This window comes from Scyliorhinus canicula, chromosome 14, assembly GCF_902713615.1.
Source record: "Scyliorhinus canicula chromosome 14, sScyCan1.1, whole genome shotgun sequence".
NCBI lineage: Eukaryota > Metazoa > Chordata > Chondrichthyes > Carcharhiniformes > Scyliorhinidae > Scyliorhinus > Scyliorhinus canicula.
The window spans coordinates 158,505,939-158,524,794 of NC_052159.1; the positions used below are offsets into that span (position 1 = coordinate 158,505,939).

Consider the following 18,856-nt stretch of genomic DNA (forward strand, 5'->3'; position numbering starts at 1 on the left):
TGCTGCACAGTTGGAGAATGTGGGGAGTGTTGGGGTTTCATCGTGGGGCTGGTGGCCGAGGGGTCTGTGTTTATTGCTGATGTTCACCTTACCCTCTGGGTGAAGAATGTGGTCTCTCTGATTGAAATGAAACTAGAGGCCCAGATTGTTGCAAAGTAAGAACATTATTGTTCTCTACAATCTCCTGTCTGCATTGTGCTGATGGGCTGGTGCTGAGATTCTGGCCATTGTTGGAAACAGTCAGTCAGTGAGTTGCTGCAATCTGCCAGTGGGGGAAGAGTTAACCAGGAGATGGGTTTGGAATCTGTAATGTTTATTCTGCTCTCAGTCTGTGTGCTAATTGGTGCAGACTGAGAGAGGCAGAGCTCAGATCTAACCGGCAATCTGAGCGACCCAAGATGCTGGTCACCCTGTTGCTGCTGCTGCTCGTCAGCCCCGAGACCCTGCAATGTAAGTGAGACCCTTAACCCAGCCACCCTGACCCCCTCTCTAACCCCCTCTCTAACCCAGCCACCCTGACCCCCTCTCTAACCCAGCCACCCTGACCCCCTCTCTAACCCCCTCTCTAACCCAGCCACCCTGACCCCCTCTCTAACCCAGCCACCCTGACCCCCTCTCTAACCCCCTCTCTGACCCCCTCTCTCTGTCTCTAACCCAGCCACCCTGACCCCCTCTCTAACCCAGCCACCCTGACCCCCTCTCTAACCCACCACCCTGACCCCCTCTCTAACCCACTCTCTGACCCCCTCTCTGTCTCTAACCCAGCCACCCTGACCCCCTCTCTGACCCAGCCACCCTGACCCCCTCTCTAACCCACTCTCTGACCCCCTCTCTCTGTCTCTAACCCAGCCACCCTGACCCCCTCTCTGACCCAGCCACCCTGACCCCCTCTCTGACCCAGCCACCCTGACCCCCTCTCTAACCCAGCCACCCTGACCCCCTCTCTAACCCAGCCACCCTGACCCCCTCTCTAACCCAGCCACCCTGACCCCCTCTCTAACCCAGCCACCCTGACCCCCTCTCTGACCCCCTCTCTCTGTCTCTAACCCAGCCACCCTGACCCCCTCTCTAACCCAGCCACCCTGACCCCCTCTCTAACCCAGCCACCCTGACCCCCTCTCTAACCCCCTCTCTCTGCCCCCCCTCTCTAACCCAGCCACCCTGACCCCCTCTCTAACCCCCTCTCTCTTCCCCCCCTCTCTAACCCAGCCACCCTGACCCCCTCTCTCTGTCTCTAACCCAGCCACCCTGACCCCCTCTCTAACCCCCTCTCTGACCCCCTCTCTCTGTCTCTAACCCAGCCACCCTGACCCCCTCTCTGACCCCCTCTCTCTGTCTCTAACCCAGCCACCCTGACCCCCTCTCCGACCCCCTCTCTCAGTCCCCCCTCTCTAACCCAGCCACCCTGACCCCCTCTCTAACCCAGCCACCCTGACCCCCTCTCTAACCCTGCCACCCTGACCCCCTCTCTCTGTCTCTAACCCAGCCACCCTGACCCCCCTCTCTGACCCCCTCTCTCTGACCCCCTCTCTCTGTCTCTAACCCAGCCACCCTGACCCCCTTTCTAACCCAGCCACCCTGACCCCCTTTCTAACCCAGCCACCCTGACCCCCTCTCTAACCCAGCCACCCTGACCCCCTCTCTAACCCCCTCTCTCTGCCCCCCCTCTCTAACCCAGCCACCCTGACCCCCTCTCTGACCCCCTCTCTCTGCCCCCCCTCTCTAACCCAGCCACCCTGACCCCCTCTCTCTGTCTCTAACCCAGCCACCCTGACCCCCTCTCTAACCCAGCCACCCTGACCCCCTCTCTAACCCAGCCACCCTGACCCCCTCTCTGACCCCCTCTCTCTGCCCCCCTCTCTCTGCCCCCCCTCTCTAACCCAGCCACCCTGACCCCCTCTCTGACCCCTGTCTCTGACTCTCTGTCCCTGACCCCCTCTCCCTGACCCCCTGTCTCTGACTCTCTGTCCCTGACCCCCTCTCCCTGACCCCCTCTCCCTGACCCCCTGTCTCTGACTCTCTGTCCCTGACCCCCTCTCCCTGACCCCCTCTCCCTGACCCCCTGTCTCTGACTCTGTCTCTGACCCCCTCTCCCTGACCCCCTGTCTCTGACTCTCTGTCCCTGACTCCCTCTCCCTGACCCCCTGTCTCTGACTCTCTGTCTCCCTCTCCCTGACCCCCTGTCTCTGACTCTCTGTCTCTGACCCCCCTCTCCCTGACCCCCTGTCTCTGACTCTGTCTCTGACCCCCCTCTCCCTGACCCCCTCTCCCTGACCCCCTGTCTCTGACCCCCCTCTCCCTGACCCCCTCTCCCTGACCCCCTGTCTCTGACTCTCTGTCTCCCTTCCTTTGTCTGCAGTTATGACCCACAGAGTGGCTTCCAGTTTCCTCAGTCGGGTCAGACGGTCTAACCAGGTCTTTGAGGAGACCCGTCAGGGACATTTGGAACGAGAATGTGTGGAGGAATCGTGCAGCAGAGAGGAGGCCAGAGAGGTTTTCGAAAACGACCCAGAAACGGTAGAGAATGTCCCTCCCCCAGCTCGCCCTGCCAGGAGCTGGCAGCTTTTCTATTGCTCCCTCTGTGATGTGTATATTTATAAAGTGATGTTCAAGCAGAGATGTGAACACTCCCTGGGACACTAACAGTCCAGCCTTTCAGCCTCCTTTACTCAATGTGAGAGGGGAAACGGAGCAAAGTCTTTACTTTCACATTTAAACTGAGTGCAAACTGTTGGATTGGTGCCCGGGACGATGTTAGTCATCCCCTGCCCCCGTTAGATTTGATTTGATTTGAATTATTGTCGCATGTACCGAAGTACAGTGAAAAGCATTTTTCTGCGGCCGAGGGAACGTCCACAATTTCTTGGTGTGTGTAACACAGGCTCCTTTCTTTCCAATTCTACCTCACATTCCAAACTTGCCGTGCGTTCTGTCATTTTTTTGCTTGATAAAATATCCGCTTTAACAAAGCAGCCAGAGGAGATTGTGAGAGTCACTCCAAGCCGTTACATTTCAGCGTTTACGTCTAGAGGAGTCTGTGTTCCCAGAATCAAGGCCACGAATTAAAACATCCTTTAAATAAACAGCCAGGAAAAATGACAGTGAGATTTCTGAGAGAATTCATTCTTTTATCTGAAATGTTTCGCTGCTTCCCTGTGATTGTGTCAAAACTTTCAGTGGAGGAATGTTTGATTCATTCCCGGCTAAATCTCCGGCTCCTCCGGCAATTCACCAAATTGTAACTGTCGATGTGAAAACAAGGTCATTAACAAGGAGAATGTGGCAGGCATTGAGGTTATTATCGTTCAGTCACTGGTATCGGCTCTCAGTTCCAACACCCACATTTCTAACTTATTTTCTTTATCATTCCAAATCTTGATGCTCTTTCATTGACCCAAAGCTGCTTACAGCAGAGACCATGAGGGACAGGAGCAGGAGCAGGCCATTCAGCCCCTTGAACCTGTCCTGCTCCTGTTGATTGACATCATGGCTGATCTCTGTCCTAAACTCCATCCAGCCTGCCTTGGCTCCAGAATTCTTTGTTGCGTGTCTTCTTTTATTCATTCACCGATGTGGGCGTCGCTAGTAACGGGGGGTATCAATTACCCCTCTCTAATTATTTCAAAGTTATTTACGGGATGTGGGCGTCGCTGGTTAGCCCAGCATTTATTACCCATCCCTAGTTGCCCCTCAGAAGGTGGGGGTGAGCTGCCTTCTTGAACCGCTTCAGTCCTATGGTGTAGGTACACCCACAGTGCTGTTAGGGAGGGAGTTCCAGGATGTTTCCCCAGTGACAGTGAAGGAACGGCCGGTATATTTCCCAGTCAGGGTGGTGAGTGACTTGGAGGGAACCTCCAGTTGGTGGGGTTCCCAGGTATCTGCTGCCCTTGTCCTTCTAGATGGTAGTGGCCGTGGGTTTGGAAGGTGCTGACTAAGGAACCTTGGCAAGTTGTTTATTGGAATACTGTTTTCATAATTTATATTTGTTATTCCAGATTTGTCCTTGCATTACCAGTCTATGCCTGGACATCCCATTGGAATATGTGACATTATTTTCACTCAATTGTGGGCAGCACGGTGGCACAGTGGTTGGCACTGCTGCGTCACAGCGTCGAGGTCCCAGGTTCGATCCCGGCTCTGGGTCACTGTCCGTGTGGAGTTTGCACATTCTCCCCGTGTCTGCGTGGGTCTCACCCCCACAACCCAAAGATGTGCAGGGTAGGTGGATTGGCCATGCTAAATTGCCCTTTAATTGGATACTCTAAACTTATTTTTAAAACATTTGGATCAATTCTCTGGCAGTATCTATTTTAGTTAAAGGTTTCAAAGCACATAATTCTTTAATTCATTCTGCGATCCTATTGGATGAGGGCAGCATCCTCCGGAAAGGATTTGTCCCATATCCGTACTTAGAAACCTCAGAATCGAACAGCACAGAAAAGGCCCTTTGGCCCATCGCATCTGTGTCGGTAACCTTGATGCCTGTTGATTGCAAGCAGCACAGTGGGTGTACCTACACCTCAGGGACTGCAGCGGTTCAAGAAGGCAGCTCACTACCACCTTTCTCAGGGGCAATTAGGGATGGGCAATAAATGCAGGCCTATCCAGCAACACCCACATCTATTAAAATAATAAAAGGACAGTGACTACACTTTAAAAATAATTGCTTCAATGTAACATGCCTTGAGTGGTTTTGAAAGGCGCCATATAAATGCAGGTTATATCTGTTTTTTCTATGTGATTATGTTGAGCGAGACGACTGAATCCCCAGCAGGTCCTGGAGTGAGTAATCTCTCTCTGCTTCTCCGTTCTCCTGTCAGAGAGCTCCATGACTTTGACGGACAGAACTTATTCTCTTACTGTTGTGTCAATATTGTTGAATATTTGATGATCTTTCTCTCCACATGTGTTATTCTCTTCCCTCCACAGAATTACTTTTATCCAAAATACACGGGTGAGTTCACTCTTTGTATCAAACAAAGTTTTTGAAAACATTTCATACACTTGGTGAGATTTTAACTTGTTGTCTGAGTCTCGTATGTTACAAAAAAAAACTCCATTATACATTGGGATTGGGTGGTTTCTATAAACAGGTACCCGATCCGCAAAGCGGGAGGTTTAAAGTCTAACGTGTATAATTCAAAGGTTGTGATGATTCAGTTATTACTGAGTGCAGCGGCCACAATAGTCACCTCCCCTGAACCTCTGCCCTGAAGTTGGGATTGTTACTCTGGAACAAATAATTACCACATCAACGGAGTATTTACAGCACAGGAACAGGCCATTCAGCCCAGCTGTTCCGTGCTGGTGTTTCTGCCCCACTTGAGCGTCCTCACCCCCACTTCACTCATCCTCTTAGATGTCCTCCTATTCCTCTCTCCCTCATGTGTTTATCCAGCTTCCCCTTAAATGTATCGATATTATGCACTTCAACCACTCCCTGTGGGAGCGAGTCCCACATTCTCCCCACTCCCTGTGGGAGCGAGTCCCACATTCTCCCCAATCCCTGTGGGAGCGGGTCCCACATTCTCCCCACTCCCTGTGGGAGCGAGTCCCACATTCTCCCCACTCCCCGTGGGAGCGAGTCCCACATTCTCCCCGCTCTCTGTGGGAGCGAGTCCCACATTCTCCCCACTCCCTGTGGGAGCGAGTCCCACATTCTCCCCACTCCCCGTGGGAGCGAGTCCCACATTCTCCCCACTCCCTGTGGGAGTGAGTCCCACATTCTCCCCACTCTCTGTGGGACCGAGTCCCACATTCTCCCCACTCCCCGTGGGAGCGAGTCCCACATTCTCCCCACTCCCTGTGGGAGCGAGTCCCACATTCTCCCCACTCCCTGTGGGAACGAGTCCCACATTCTCCCCACTCCCTGTGGGAGTGAGTGCCACATTCTCCCCACTCCCTGTGGGAGCGAGTTCCACATTCTCCCCACTCCTTGTGGGAGCGAGTCCCACATTCTCCCCACTCCCTGTGGGAGCGGGTCCCACATTCTCCCCACTCCTTGTGGGAGCGAGTCCCACATTCTCCCCACTCCCTGTGGGAGTGAGTCCCACATTCTCCCCACTCCCTGTGGGAGCGCGATCCACATTCTCCCCACTCCCTGTGGGAGTGCGTTCCACATTCTTCCCACTCCCTATGGGAGCGAGTCCCACATTCTCCCCACTCCCTGTGGGGGCGAGTCCCACATTCTCCCCACTCCCTGTGGGAGCGAGTCCCACATTCACCCCACTCCCTGTGGGAGCGAGTCCCAAATTCTCCCCACTCCCCTGTGGGAGCGAGATCCACATTCTCCCAACTCCCTGTGGGAGTGAGTCCCACATTCTCCACACTTCCTGTGGGAGCGAGTCCCACATTCTCCACACTCCCTGGGTAAAGACGTTTCTCCTGAATTATTCAGGACTGAGAGGTGATCTTATTGAAAGATGAGATCCTGAAGGGACTTGGCCGGGTGGATGCGAACAACATGATTCCCTTGTTGGAGATACTAAAACCAGGGATCGCAGTTTACAAATAAGGTGTTTCCAATTTAAGATTTGGACCATAAGAAATAGGAGTAGAAATAGGCCATTCGGCCCATCGAGTCTGCTCTGCCATTCAATGACATCGTGACTTTTTAAAAAAATTGTAATTAAGGGGCAATTTAGCGTGGCCAATCCACCTACCCTGCACATCTTTGTGTTGAGGGAGTGAGACCCACACAGACACGGGGAGAATGTGCAAACTCCACACGGATAGTGACCCAGAGCCGGGATCAAACCCGGGTCCTCAGCGCCGTGCAATGAGATTCATGACTGGTCTGATATAATCCTCACCTCCACTTTCCCGCCTTATCCCCATAACCCTCGATTCCCTCACTGATTAATAATCTGTTTATCTCAGCCTTGAACACTGAGGACTGAGTTTAGGAGGAACTTCTTCACCCAAAGGGTTGTGAATCTATGGAATTCCTTGCCCAGTGAAGCAGTTGAGGCTCCTTCATTACATGTTTTTAAGGTAAAGATAGATAGTTTTTTGAAGAATAAAGGGATTAAGGGTTATGGTGTTCAGGCCGGAAAGTGGAGCTGAGTCCACAAAAGATCAGCCATGATCTCATTGAATGGCGGAGCAGGCTCGAGGGGCCAGATGGCCGACTCCTGCTCTTAGTTCTTATGTTCTTATGTTCTTAACAACAACGTTTTTTGCAGCTCTCTGCAGTAAAGAATTCCACAGATTCACTCCCCTCAGAGAAGAAAATCAGAGAATAAGGTGGAACAGTGGATAGCACTGCTGCATCACAATGCCAGGGTCCCAGGTTCGATTCCCAGCTTGGGTCACTGTCTGTGCGGAGTCTGCACGTTCTCCCTGCGTCTGCGTGGGTTTCCTCCGGGTGCTCCGGTTTCCTCCCACAGTCCAAAGACGTGCAGGTTAGGTGGATTGGCCATGCTAAATTACCTCATAGTGTCCAAAAAGATTAGGTGGGGTTACTTGGCTACGGGGATAGGGTGGGGGTGTAGGACTAGACAGGGTGTAGGATTGGTGCAGACTCGATGGGCCGAATGGCATCCTACACTGCAGTGATTCTATGAAAAAAAAATCCTCCTCATCTCTGTCTTGAAAAGGCGACCCCTTTACTCTGAGATTGTCCCCTCTGGTCCTCGGCCCTCCCACACGGGGGAAACAGCCTCTCAGCATCAACCCTGTCAAACCCCCTGAGAATCCAAAATGTATCAATATGGTCACCTCTCATTTTCCTAAACTACAGATGGAAGACATTTGTCTCTCCGAGTCTTGCCTCTGAAACTCTCTTCCCAACAGGGGTGGCAGGGGTGGTAGGGGTGGCAGGGGTGGCAGGGGTGGTAGGGGTGGCAGGGGTGGTAGGGGTGGTAGGGGTGGCAGGGGTGGCAGGGGTGGTAGGGGTGGCAGGGGTGGTAGGGGTGGCAGGGGTGGTAGGGGTGGCAGGGGTGGTAGGGGTGGTAGGGGTGGCAGGGGTACGGAATATTTAAAGGTAGAGGTGGGAGGTGGATTCTTTACAACAATGGAGTCAAAGGTTATTTGGGGCTGTGTGGAATGTGGGGTTGCGTTACAATCAGACCGTCTTACTTAATGGGCGAGCAGGCTCGAGGGGCCGAGTGGCCATTCCTGTTCCTGGTTTGTATGTTCAAATGGATCTATTTTTAAAAATAAATTTAGAGTACCCGATTAATTCTTTCCAATTAAGGGCCAATTTAGCATGTTCAATCCACCTACCCTGCACATCGGGGAGAATGTGCAAACTCCACATGGACAGTGACCCAGGGCCGGGATTGAACCTGGGGCCTCAGGGCCGTAAGGCAGCAGTGCTAACCACTGCGGCACCGTGCTGCCCAGGCCACATCCTATCCTAAGTAGAAATATCATCTCCACAGTTACCCGTTGATAAAGAACCTCCATCAGGGTCACCCCTCTGTCTCTTTTCTGAAGTGTCTCAGCGTGTTTAACCTTTCCCAATTGTCAATTCCTTTGACTCCATTTGGGATTTGTCCATTTTACACTTGGTACAAAAACAAATTGACCCCTAACGATTGGGAACTGATCTGATTGATGACTGTTCAAACAGACATTTCTCACGTCTGAAAACAGACCTTTATCCACAGGGTCATTATAGAATGGTGATAAAGGTCAAATTCACCAGCTGGAATCGCAACGTCTGGGGGGGGGGGCCTTACTCTAAAGCAGTTAAAGAATGGCTGTCTGGAATTTACAATATTAATCATTGACTTTCTCAAAGACTTGCCCACACTGTGTAGGAGGAATTGTTGAGAACATTTGTATCATTTCCATATTGTAGAGTTCACAGGCCATTAAGTCAGGGCCGGCCAGTTTCAACAGTAATGGAGGTGAGCTGGTCAGTAATCAGAGATCACAGATTTTAGTGGGCAGCACGGTGGCGCAGTGGTTAGCACTGCTGCCTGAAGGCGCCGAGGTCCCAGGTTCAATCCCAGCCCTGGGTCACTGTCCGTGTGGAGTCTGCACGTCCTCCCCGTGTGTGCGTGGGTTTCCTCCGGGTGCTCCGGTTTCCTCCCACAGTCCAAAGATGTGCGGGTTAGGTGGATTGGCCATGATAAATTGCCCGTAGTGTCCTAAAAAGTAAGGTTAAGGGGGGGGGGGGGGGGGGGGGGGGGGGGTTGTTGGGTTACGGGTATAGGGTGGATACGGTCTGAGTAGGGTGCAATTCTCCCATCTGACGCCAGGTAAAAACTGAAGTGTTTCACTCCGGCGTTGGAGTCTGAGTAGGGTGATCATTGCTCGGCACAACATCGAGGGCCGAAGGGCCTGTTCTGTGCTGTACTGTTCTATGTTCTATGTCTGCGTGGGTTTCACCCCCACAACCCAAAGATGTACAGATCGGTGGATCGGCCACGCTAAATTGCCCCTTAATTGGAAAAAAAAAATTAGGTACTCTAAATTTATTTTTTAAATCTTTTAAAAAGGAATTGGGTAAACACTTGATAAGGAAAATCAAATCGCAGAGTGTGTGTGACTCCGCATGTTAAAAAAAAATTATTTAAAAAAATAAATTTAGATTACCCAATTAGTTTTTGCCAATTAAGGGGCAATTTAGCACGGCCAATCCACCTACCCTGCACATCTTTGTGTTGTGGGGGTGAAACCGGGGAGAATGTGCAAACTCCACACGGACAGTGACCTGGGCTGGGATTGAACCTGGGACCCTGGCGCCATGAGGCAGTAGTGCTAACCACTGCGCCACCCTGCTGCTCACTTGTGGTCAATGCGATATGGTAATTCTGCTGCTTGATGGTGTGATTGTTCTGATACAGAATGCCTGAGGAGGTACGGCCCTGCCAGGAGTGGGAACTCTGACCTTGGGACGTGTGTTCACAGTAAGTTACTAAATGGACAGAGGCTGAAATGAAATGAAATCGCTCCTTGGGGTTTTTCCCTTAACTGAAATTGACAGCCATGATGTGGAGATGCCGGCGTTGGACTGGGGTGAGCACAGTAAGAAGTCTGACACCAGGTTAAAGTCCAACAGGTTTGTTTCAAACACTATGGGCGGAATTCCCCCCCCCCCCCCCCCCCCCAACGCCGGGTGGGAGAATCGCGGGGCGCCGTGCGGGTCCCGCCATGCCGCCCCGGCACCCGCACTCGATTCTCCCACCCCCCCCCCCCAAACAGGCGCGGCGAGAATCGCGGCTGGCCGCTGGGAGAATCGTCGCTCGCCATTTGCAATGGGCGAGTGCCGATTCTCCAGCCCGGATGGGCCGAGCGGCCTGCCCCAACACGACAGGTTCCCGCTGGCGTCGTCCACACCTGCTCGCTGCCGGCGGGAACAGCGCGGGAACGCTGGGGAGGGGGTGGGGTAACGGCCTGTGGGGGGGGGGGGGGGGTTCTTGCACCGGGGGGGCCTCAAAAGGGGTCTGACCCGTGATCAGTGCCCACCGATTGGCGGGCTGGCCTCTCTGAAGGAGGACCTCCTTTCCTCCGCCGCCCCGCAAGATCCATCCGCCATCCTCTTGTGGGGCGGCTGCGAGGAGGACGGCAACCGCGTATGCGCGGGTGACGTCTTTTACGCGCGCTGGCCGCGTCATTCTTGCGGCGCCGCGTAAAGCCACACCAGCGTAAATGACACGGCGCCGCTCCTAGCCCCCCGGGGGCGGGAGAATAGGGGGCTGGGAGCGGCCTCCAACGCCGGAGTGAAACACTTCAGTTTTTACCTGGCGTCAGATGGGAGAATTGCGCCCTAGCTTTCAGAACACTGCTCCTTCCTCAGGTGAATGAAGAGGTTGTGATCCAGAATGAAGCGGATGAGTTGCAGAATTGCATCTGGAGACTTCCTACAGAAACTCAGCACCCATGGACCAGTTGAACCAGGAACATTCCTCGTCACAATGGATGTCTCGGCACTCTACACCAGCATCCCCATGACGACGGCATTGCTGCAACAGCCTCAGTACTCAACACTGACAACTGCCAATCTCCAGACGCAATTCTGCAACTCATCCGCTTCATTCTGGATCACTGTCTTCACCTTCAACAACAATTTCTTCATCCAGACACATTGAACAGCCATGGGGACCAAATTCACACCTCAATACGCCAACATCTTCATGCTCAAGTTTGAACAAGACCTCCTCACCGCACGGGACCTTCAACCGACGTCATACACCAGATACATCGATTACATTTTTTTCCTTTGGACCCACGGCGAAGAATCACTGAAACGACTACACGATGACATCAATAAGTTCCATCCCACCATCAGACTCACCATGGACTACTCTCCAAAATCAGTTGCATTCTTGGACACACTCATCTCCATCAAGGACGGTCACCTCAGCACTTCGCTTTACCGCAAGCCCACAGATAACCTCACGATGCTCCACTTCTCCAGCTTCCATCCTAAACACCTTAAAGAAGCCATCCCCTATGGACAAGCCCTCCATATACACAGGACCTGCTCAGACGAGGAGGAGCGTAACAGACATCTACAGATGCTGAAAGATGCCCTTGTACGAACGGGATATGGCGCTCGACTCATCGATCGACAGTTCCAACGCACCACAGCAAAAACTGCACCGACTTCCTCAGAAGACAAACACGGGACACAACCGACAGAGTACCCTTCATCGTCCAGTACTTTCCCGGAGCGGAGAAACTACGATATCTTCTTCGCAACCTTCAACACGTCATCAATGAAGATGAACATCTTGCCAAGGTCATCCCCACACCCCCACTACTTGCCTTCAAACAACCGCGCAACCTCAAACAAACCATTGTTTGCAGCAAACTATCCAGCCTTCAGAACAGCGACCATGGCAATCTCTGCAAGATGTGCCAGATCATCGACATGGATACCACCATTACACGTGAGAACACCACCCACCAGGTACGCGGTACATACTCGTTCGACTCGGCCAATGTTGTCTACCTCATACGCTGCAGGAAAGGATGTCCTGAAGCGTGGTACATTGGCAGACCATGCAGACACTGCGACAACAAATGAACGGGCATCACACGACAATCACCAGGCAGGAATGTTCTCTTCCAGTCGGGGAACACTTCAGCAGTCAAGGGCATTCAGCCTCTGATCTCTGGGTAAGCGTTCTCCAAGGCGGCCTTCAGGACGCGCGACATTACAGAATCGCTGAGCAGAAACTTATCGGCAAGTTCCGCACACATGAGGACGGCCTCAACTGGGACCTGGGATTCATGTCGTGTTACATTCACCCCCCACCATCTGGCCTGGGCTTGCAAAATCCTACCAACTGTCCTGGCTTGAGACAATTCACACCTCTTTAACCTGGGGTTACCACTATCTCTGGATCTGTAAAGATTTAATTACCTGCTAATGCTCGCATTCTAAGCATTGTCTGGCATCTTTGACTTTGTCTATATGTTTCTGGAACCTACCTCTCCATTCACCCAAGGAAGGAGCAGTGCTCCGAAAGCTAGTGTTTGAATCAAACCTGTTGGACTTTAACCTGGTGTTGTGAGACTTCTTACTGTGAAATTGAAAGATCACATGGTGAACATCCGTGTTTGAGTCCCCGGGTGTTTCTCAGCCCTGTGATCGGGAATGCCGTGGGAACATTCTGATTAATCATGGAGTGTCCATATGGGCTGATGGTAAATTCAGAGCTTTTTCAATTGTTTTATTATCAGTTCCCAGAACCCACGTGTTCTTCGATGTCACACTGCACCCCATGTTTTGCTGTGATGGGAATGTAAACAGGAAGCATGGTGGAAACAATATTAATGTAAAGTTAACTCGAGTTAAAATTGCTTGATTAGGAAAAGGCATTATGGCAGTGTGAATTCGCTAGTCACGCAGTGGTTAGCTCAATAGGAGCTTATTACCATTTGTACCATTACCTATTCCCATTTTCTGTTTGGTTTACAGATATCCCGAATCAGTGCACTCCGCTGCCGTGTAATCCTGCGGGATATGAACGCTGTGAGGATGGCCGGGGTGGATTTAAATGTATCTGTAAACCAGGATGGAAGGGCAGTACCTGCGAACAAGGTACTGTATAGATAGCGCTGTGACAGAGGAGTGAAGCAACAGTGCTAACCATTGTGCTACTGTGCCGCCCACATTAACCCTTTAAGGAACAGTGTCTTTTTTTAAAAACACAAGTTCTTCCCGAATGTTCTTAGTCCCTGAAGATGAACCATTTTCTGTGATTAAAACGTTTGTGACAACAGCAGTATTATAACAGTTGGATAATTTTTTTTTAATAAACATTTTATTGAGGTATTTTTTGATATTATAACAACACAATAAACAATGTACGTGAAACTATAAACATAGTGCGAAAGCTGTCTCGTTCCCTTACAGGTCCCACCTTTATTAACCCCCTACTCTCAGCTAAACGAACCCCCCTCCCCTTCGGGAGTTTTCCATGAAGAAGTTGACGAACGGCTGCCACCTCCGGGCGAACCCTAACACTGACCCTCTCAAGGCGAACTTGATTTTTTCCAAACAGAGAAAGCTAGCCATGTCCAATAGCCAGGTCTCCAACTTCGGGGGCTTTGGGTCCCTCCAAGCTAACAGTATCCGTCTCCGGGCTACCAGGGAAGCAAAGGCCAGAACGTCTGCCCCTTTCTCCTCCTGGATTCCCAGATCTTCCGACACCCTGAAAATCGCCACCTCTGGACTCAGTGCCACCCTTGTCTTTAACACCGTGGGCATGACATCTGCAAACCCCTGCCAGAATCCCCTAAGCTTCGGGCATGTCCAGAACATGTGGACATGGTTCGCTGGTCCTCCTGCACATTTTGCACATCTGTCTTCCACACCAAAGAACCTGCTCATCCGGGCCACTGTCATGTGAGCCCGATGAACGACCTTGAATTGTATCAGGCTGAGCCTGGTACATGTTGTGCTTGTGTTGACTCTACTCAACGTGTCCGCCCAGAGACCATCCTCTATCTCTCCTCCCAGCTCCTCCTCCCACTTATGTTTCAGCTCCTCAGTCTGCGTCTCCTCCGACCCCATAAGTTCCTTGTAAATGTCCGAGAGACTCCTTTCTCCTACCCACCCTCTAGAAACTACCCTGTCCTGAATCCCCCTTAGCGGTAGGAGCAGGAAGGTTGACACCTGTTTATGAAGGAAGTCCCGCGCCTGCAGATACCTGAATTTGTTTCCCCTCGCCAACCCAAACGTCTCCTCCAGCGCCCTCATACTCGGAAAGCTCCCCTCTATAAACATATCCCCCATCCTCTCAATCCCTGCTCTCCGCCATATCCTGAACCCCTCATCCATACTTCCCGGGGCAAACCGGTAATTATTACAGATTGGGGACCAGACCAATGCTCCCTCTGCTCCCACATGTCCCTTCCATTGCCCCCAGACTCTCAGGGCCGCCACCACCACGGGGCTGGTGGAGTACCGTGCCGGCGGGAACGGCAGAGGCACAGTTACCAACACCCCCAAGCTGGTGCCCTTGCATGGAGCCGCCTCCATACACTCCCATGCCAACCCCTTCCCCACCACCCACTTCCTGATCATGGCTATATTCACCGCCCAATAATAGTTACTAAAATTTGGCAGTGCCAGCCCACCCTCTCCCCGACTCTGCTCAAGCATTACCTTCCTTACCCGCGGGGCCTTGCCCGCCCAAACAAAGCCAGACCCGTTTAAAAAAGGACCGCAAAATAAAGACGGGGTGACATTGAAACATGAACAGGAATCTCGGGAGGACCGTCATCTTCACCGTCTGCACCCTCCCAGCTGATGGCACGGGAGTGTGTCCCATCTCCGAAATTGTCCTTCATTTGGTCTACTAGCCGGGGCCAGATTTAATTGATGCAGCCGGTCCCATTCCCATGCCACCTGAATGTCTCGGTACCTAAAGCTTCCCCCGACTAATCTAAACCGCAGCTCCCCCAATTGCCTCTCCTGCCCCCTCGCCTGGATCGCAAACATCTCACTTTTCCCCATATTTAGCTTATACCCCGAAAACCGGCCAAATTCCCCCAGAATCCTCATGGTTTCTTCCATCCCCTCCATTGGGTCTGATACAGGAGCAGGTCGTCTGCATAGAGCGAGATTCTGTGCTCGTCGGAGGCAGCAACCCTCTTTCCCCGCCTCAGTGAACATCCTCATCAACACCGGCCCCATTATCCCTGAGAACCTTTTATAGAACTCCACTGGGTACCCGTCCAGTACCGGGGCTTTACCCGCTTGCATGGCCTTCAGACCCTCCTCTATCTCTTCCAACCCGATCGGGGCCCCCAGCCCTTCTACCAGCTCCCCGTCCACCTTTGGGAAATTCAGTCCCCCCAAGAAGTGCCTCACTCCCTCCGGCCCCGTAGGGGGTTCTGATCTGTACAGCCTACTGTAGAAATCCCTAAATGCCTTATTCACCCCCTGCTGAATCTCCAACCAGGTTCCCATCTCCGTCATTTACTTTCCCTATCTCCCTGGCTGCCTCCCTCTTTCTAAGCTGCTGTGCGAGCATTCTGCTGGCCTTCTCTCCATGCTCATAGATCGCCCCCCTCGCCTTTCTCAGCTGCTCCACCGCCCTCCCTGTGGTTAACAAGCCGAACTCTGCCTCTAGCCTCCATCGTTCCCTTAAACACCACCCGCATATTGATCAGGATCATGACCCCTCTAGTCTTTGAATCCAGTCCCGAGTGAAAGATCTGACTAACCCAGCCTTTCCTCAATCTAACCTGGTCAGTTACTCTAAGGTGCGTCTCCTGTAACATTACCACGTCCACCTTCAGTCCCCTCAGGTGCGTGAACACACGTGCCCTCTTGACCGGCCCATTTAGTCCTTTTACATTCCAGGTGATCAGCCTAGTTGGGGGGCTCATTGACCACCCCCCCCTTCGCCGATCAGCCATCCCCTTTTTTGGGCCCGCCTCCAGCCCATGCTCAGCGCCTCCACCGGCCCAACCCCAGGTAGCCTCCGCCCCTGACCTCCTCTCTGTCCCTTGGCCCAAGTCCCTCCCTCGTCAGCAAAACATTTCCCCCCCTCCCCCCCCCCCAGTAACAACGCTCTGTAACCCAACCCCTTTGATAAGCCAAACATATGCACCCCCCCCCCCCCCCACTGCGCTTCCGTGAGCTAACCCACCCAGCTAGCTTGGTGGCCCCCATCCTTGGCACCGGATAGTCTCCCACCTATTGTTCCCCCCCCATCACCCCCCCTCCCCCCGCTCATACAAACAAACTCCAACATCAAACAATCCCCACACAATTGCCCGACAGAAAAACACCAAGATCTAAACAAGCACACCTCCATTCCCCAACAGTGCAAATGAAAACCTTAACTCACTCAGCTCTGCCACTGGTCCCAAATCAATACAGACGGCATTACAAACAGCTTCCACAAAACGAAAAACAATAAACTTTTTTTTAAAGAACAGAGAAACAAAAAGAAAAATAACATGAACATTGCAGCAAAGTTTAAAAGTTCTCAGTCCACCACCAGTCCTTTCCTTTTCACGAAGTCCAGCGCGTCCTCAGGCGACTTGAAATAGAAATGCTGTTTCTCGTACGTGTCCCAAAGACGGGCCGGATACAACAGTCCAAACTTCACCTTTTCCTTAAAAAGGATCGGCCTAATCTGGTTGAAGCCTGCTCTTCTCCTGGCCACCTCCACACTCAGGTCTTGGTCGACCCGCAGGATACTGTTGTCCCACTTACAGCTCCGTGTCTGCTTGGCCCACTGTAGAATGTGCTCCTTATCCAAGTACCTGTGGAATCTCACCACCATTGCCCTCGGGGGGGGGGGGGGGGGGGGGTCTCCCGTTCGCGGGTTCCTCGCGAGTGCTCTGTGAGCCCTGTCCACCTCCAAGTATCGGGAGAATGCCCCATCGCCCAGCAGCTTCTCAAACATACCCGCTATGTATGCCCCAGCGTCCGCTCCTTCGGACCCCTCCGGGACCCAACGATTCTCAAGCTCTGCCGGTGGGACCTGTTCTCTGGGTGCTCCACCTTCTCCAGGAACTTCTTCTGCTGGTCTCTCAGTATCCCCACCTCCAGCTCCACCGCAGTTTGATGTTCCTCCTGGTCAGCCAGCGCCGTCTCAACCTTCTGGATCGCCCGATCTTGGGCATCCAATCTGTGCTCCAGCCGATCAATCGACTCTTTTATCGGGTCCAAGCAGTCCTGTTTCTGCTTAGCAAAACCTTCCTGAGTAACTTGCATCAGCTGCTCCGTTGACCGCTGGGTCGCTGAGCCAGAGGTCCGGTTCCCCCCCCCCCCCCCCCATGCTGTCTCCTGCTGCAGCTTCAACCCAAGCCTTCTCTGTCTTTCTGTTTCTGCCTTTAAGACATAAGACATAGGAGTGGAAGTAAGGCCATTCGGCCCATCGAGTCCACTCCGCCATTCAATCATGGCTGACCAGCACTTTACCAGCACTTCTAGTCCTTCTCTCCATGCACCGATGGGGGAATTCCGTACACAATGGCCTCTGTCATCAGTTTTACAGTTCAGGTCCGGTAAAAATAGGGGAAAAGGTCCAAAAGTCTGACCCGAGCGGGAGCCACCAAACGTGCGACTTACTCCTATATAGCCGCCACAGGAAGTCCAACAATTGGATAATTTGTTTCAGTGAGATGTTAATGAGAGGATGACTATTGTGCAGGACACTGGGAGAATTCTGCAGTTATGTTTCTGGATGGTGCCATGGGATCTCCTACATCCACCTGAAGGGACAGACTAGGGATTCCAGTTTAATGTCCCACCATCTGTGATGTTGCAGCACTCCTACAGTACTGCGCTGGGGGGGGGGGGGGCAGCTTGGTCTTTGACATTCTCTGTCCCAGGAGATGTCAGTCATCCAACATATTACACATAGAGACCACCGGATCTTTGAATGCTAATGAGACGTATCGTACAGGAAGATGTAGCTGGTATAGTGGAGCCTGACCATACCAATTGGTGAATCTGGCTCAATGGGCCAAATGGCCAACTTCTCATATTCCATACATTTGTTTAGTGCTCAGGTTTCTGCATCCAGCCCTTCCCAACTCTGAGGCAATCCCTCTGCCCCCAGAGCCTCAGTCAACACCCTTCCCACGGTTCGCCTTTTAACAATGGGGATAACCAGCCCCCTCCCCCTCCAAAAGGCTGTCCACTGGCCCTCATTCAGCAGATAGCAGCTTCCTAATACTGCCTTCCAATGCCCACCTCACCCCTCCCCCTCCACTCATCTCCCTCACCCCTCTCCCCTCCACTCCTCATCTCCCTCACCCTCTCCCCTCCACTCCTCATCTCCCTCACCCTCTCCCCTCCACTCCTCATCTCCCTCACCTTCTCCCCTCCACTCCTCATCTCCCTCACCCTCTCCCCTCCACTCCTCATCTCCCTCATCTCCCATTCCCCTCATACGGCTTCTTCAGCCACCACCCTCCCCTCACAACCCTCCCACCCCTCTTTCTGCCCATCCCTACATTCCTGCCCCTCCTCTCCCTATCCTGCCCCTCTACCCCCTTGTCCTTCCCATTCCCCCCTCCTGCCAACCTTTCTCCATCTCCCTCTTCATTCTCTCTCAAGGAGGTACATTTTTTTCCGGACTTCCCACGGGCAGTGTTCGCACATCCCAATATTCCGTTTTTGGTTTTGGTATTGACACTCTGATTGGCTCTGGTATTGACACTATGATTGGCTCTGATATTGACACTCTGATTGGCTCTGGCATTGACACTCTGATTGGCTCTGGTATTGACACTCTGATTGGCTCTGGTATTGACACTCTGATTGGCTCTGGTATTGACACTCTGGCTCTGGCATTGACACTCTGATTGGCTCTGGTATTGACGCTCTGATTGGCTCTGGTATTGACACTCTGATTGGCTCTGGTATTGACACTCTGGCTCTGGCATTGACACTCTGATTGGCTCTGGTATTGACGCTCTGATT

At 52.5% G+C, this 18,856-nt stretch overlaps 1 protein-coding gene across 1 annotated transcript in view; it reads left to right on the forward strand.

The window, feature by feature from the left end:
• Window positions 1–256: 256 nt before the first annotated feature.
• LOC119977246 (vitamin K-dependent protein S-like) overlaps window positions 257–18,856 on the forward strand; it is a 37,147-nt gene continuing 18,547 nt past the window's right edge. The window contains exons 1-5 of the mRNA XM_038817957.1: window positions 257–450; window positions 2,360–2,517; window positions 4,930–4,954; window positions 9,798–9,860; window positions 12,881–13,003. Coding sequence (XP_038673885.1) covers window positions 399–450; window positions 2,360–2,517; window positions 4,930–4,954; window positions 9,798–9,860; window positions 12,881–13,003 — 421 coding nt within the window. The 5' untranslated portion in view covers window positions 257–398. The remainder of the gene's footprint in view (window positions 451–2,359; window positions 2,518–4,929; window positions 4,955–9,797; window positions 9,861–12,880; window positions 13,004–18,856) is intronic.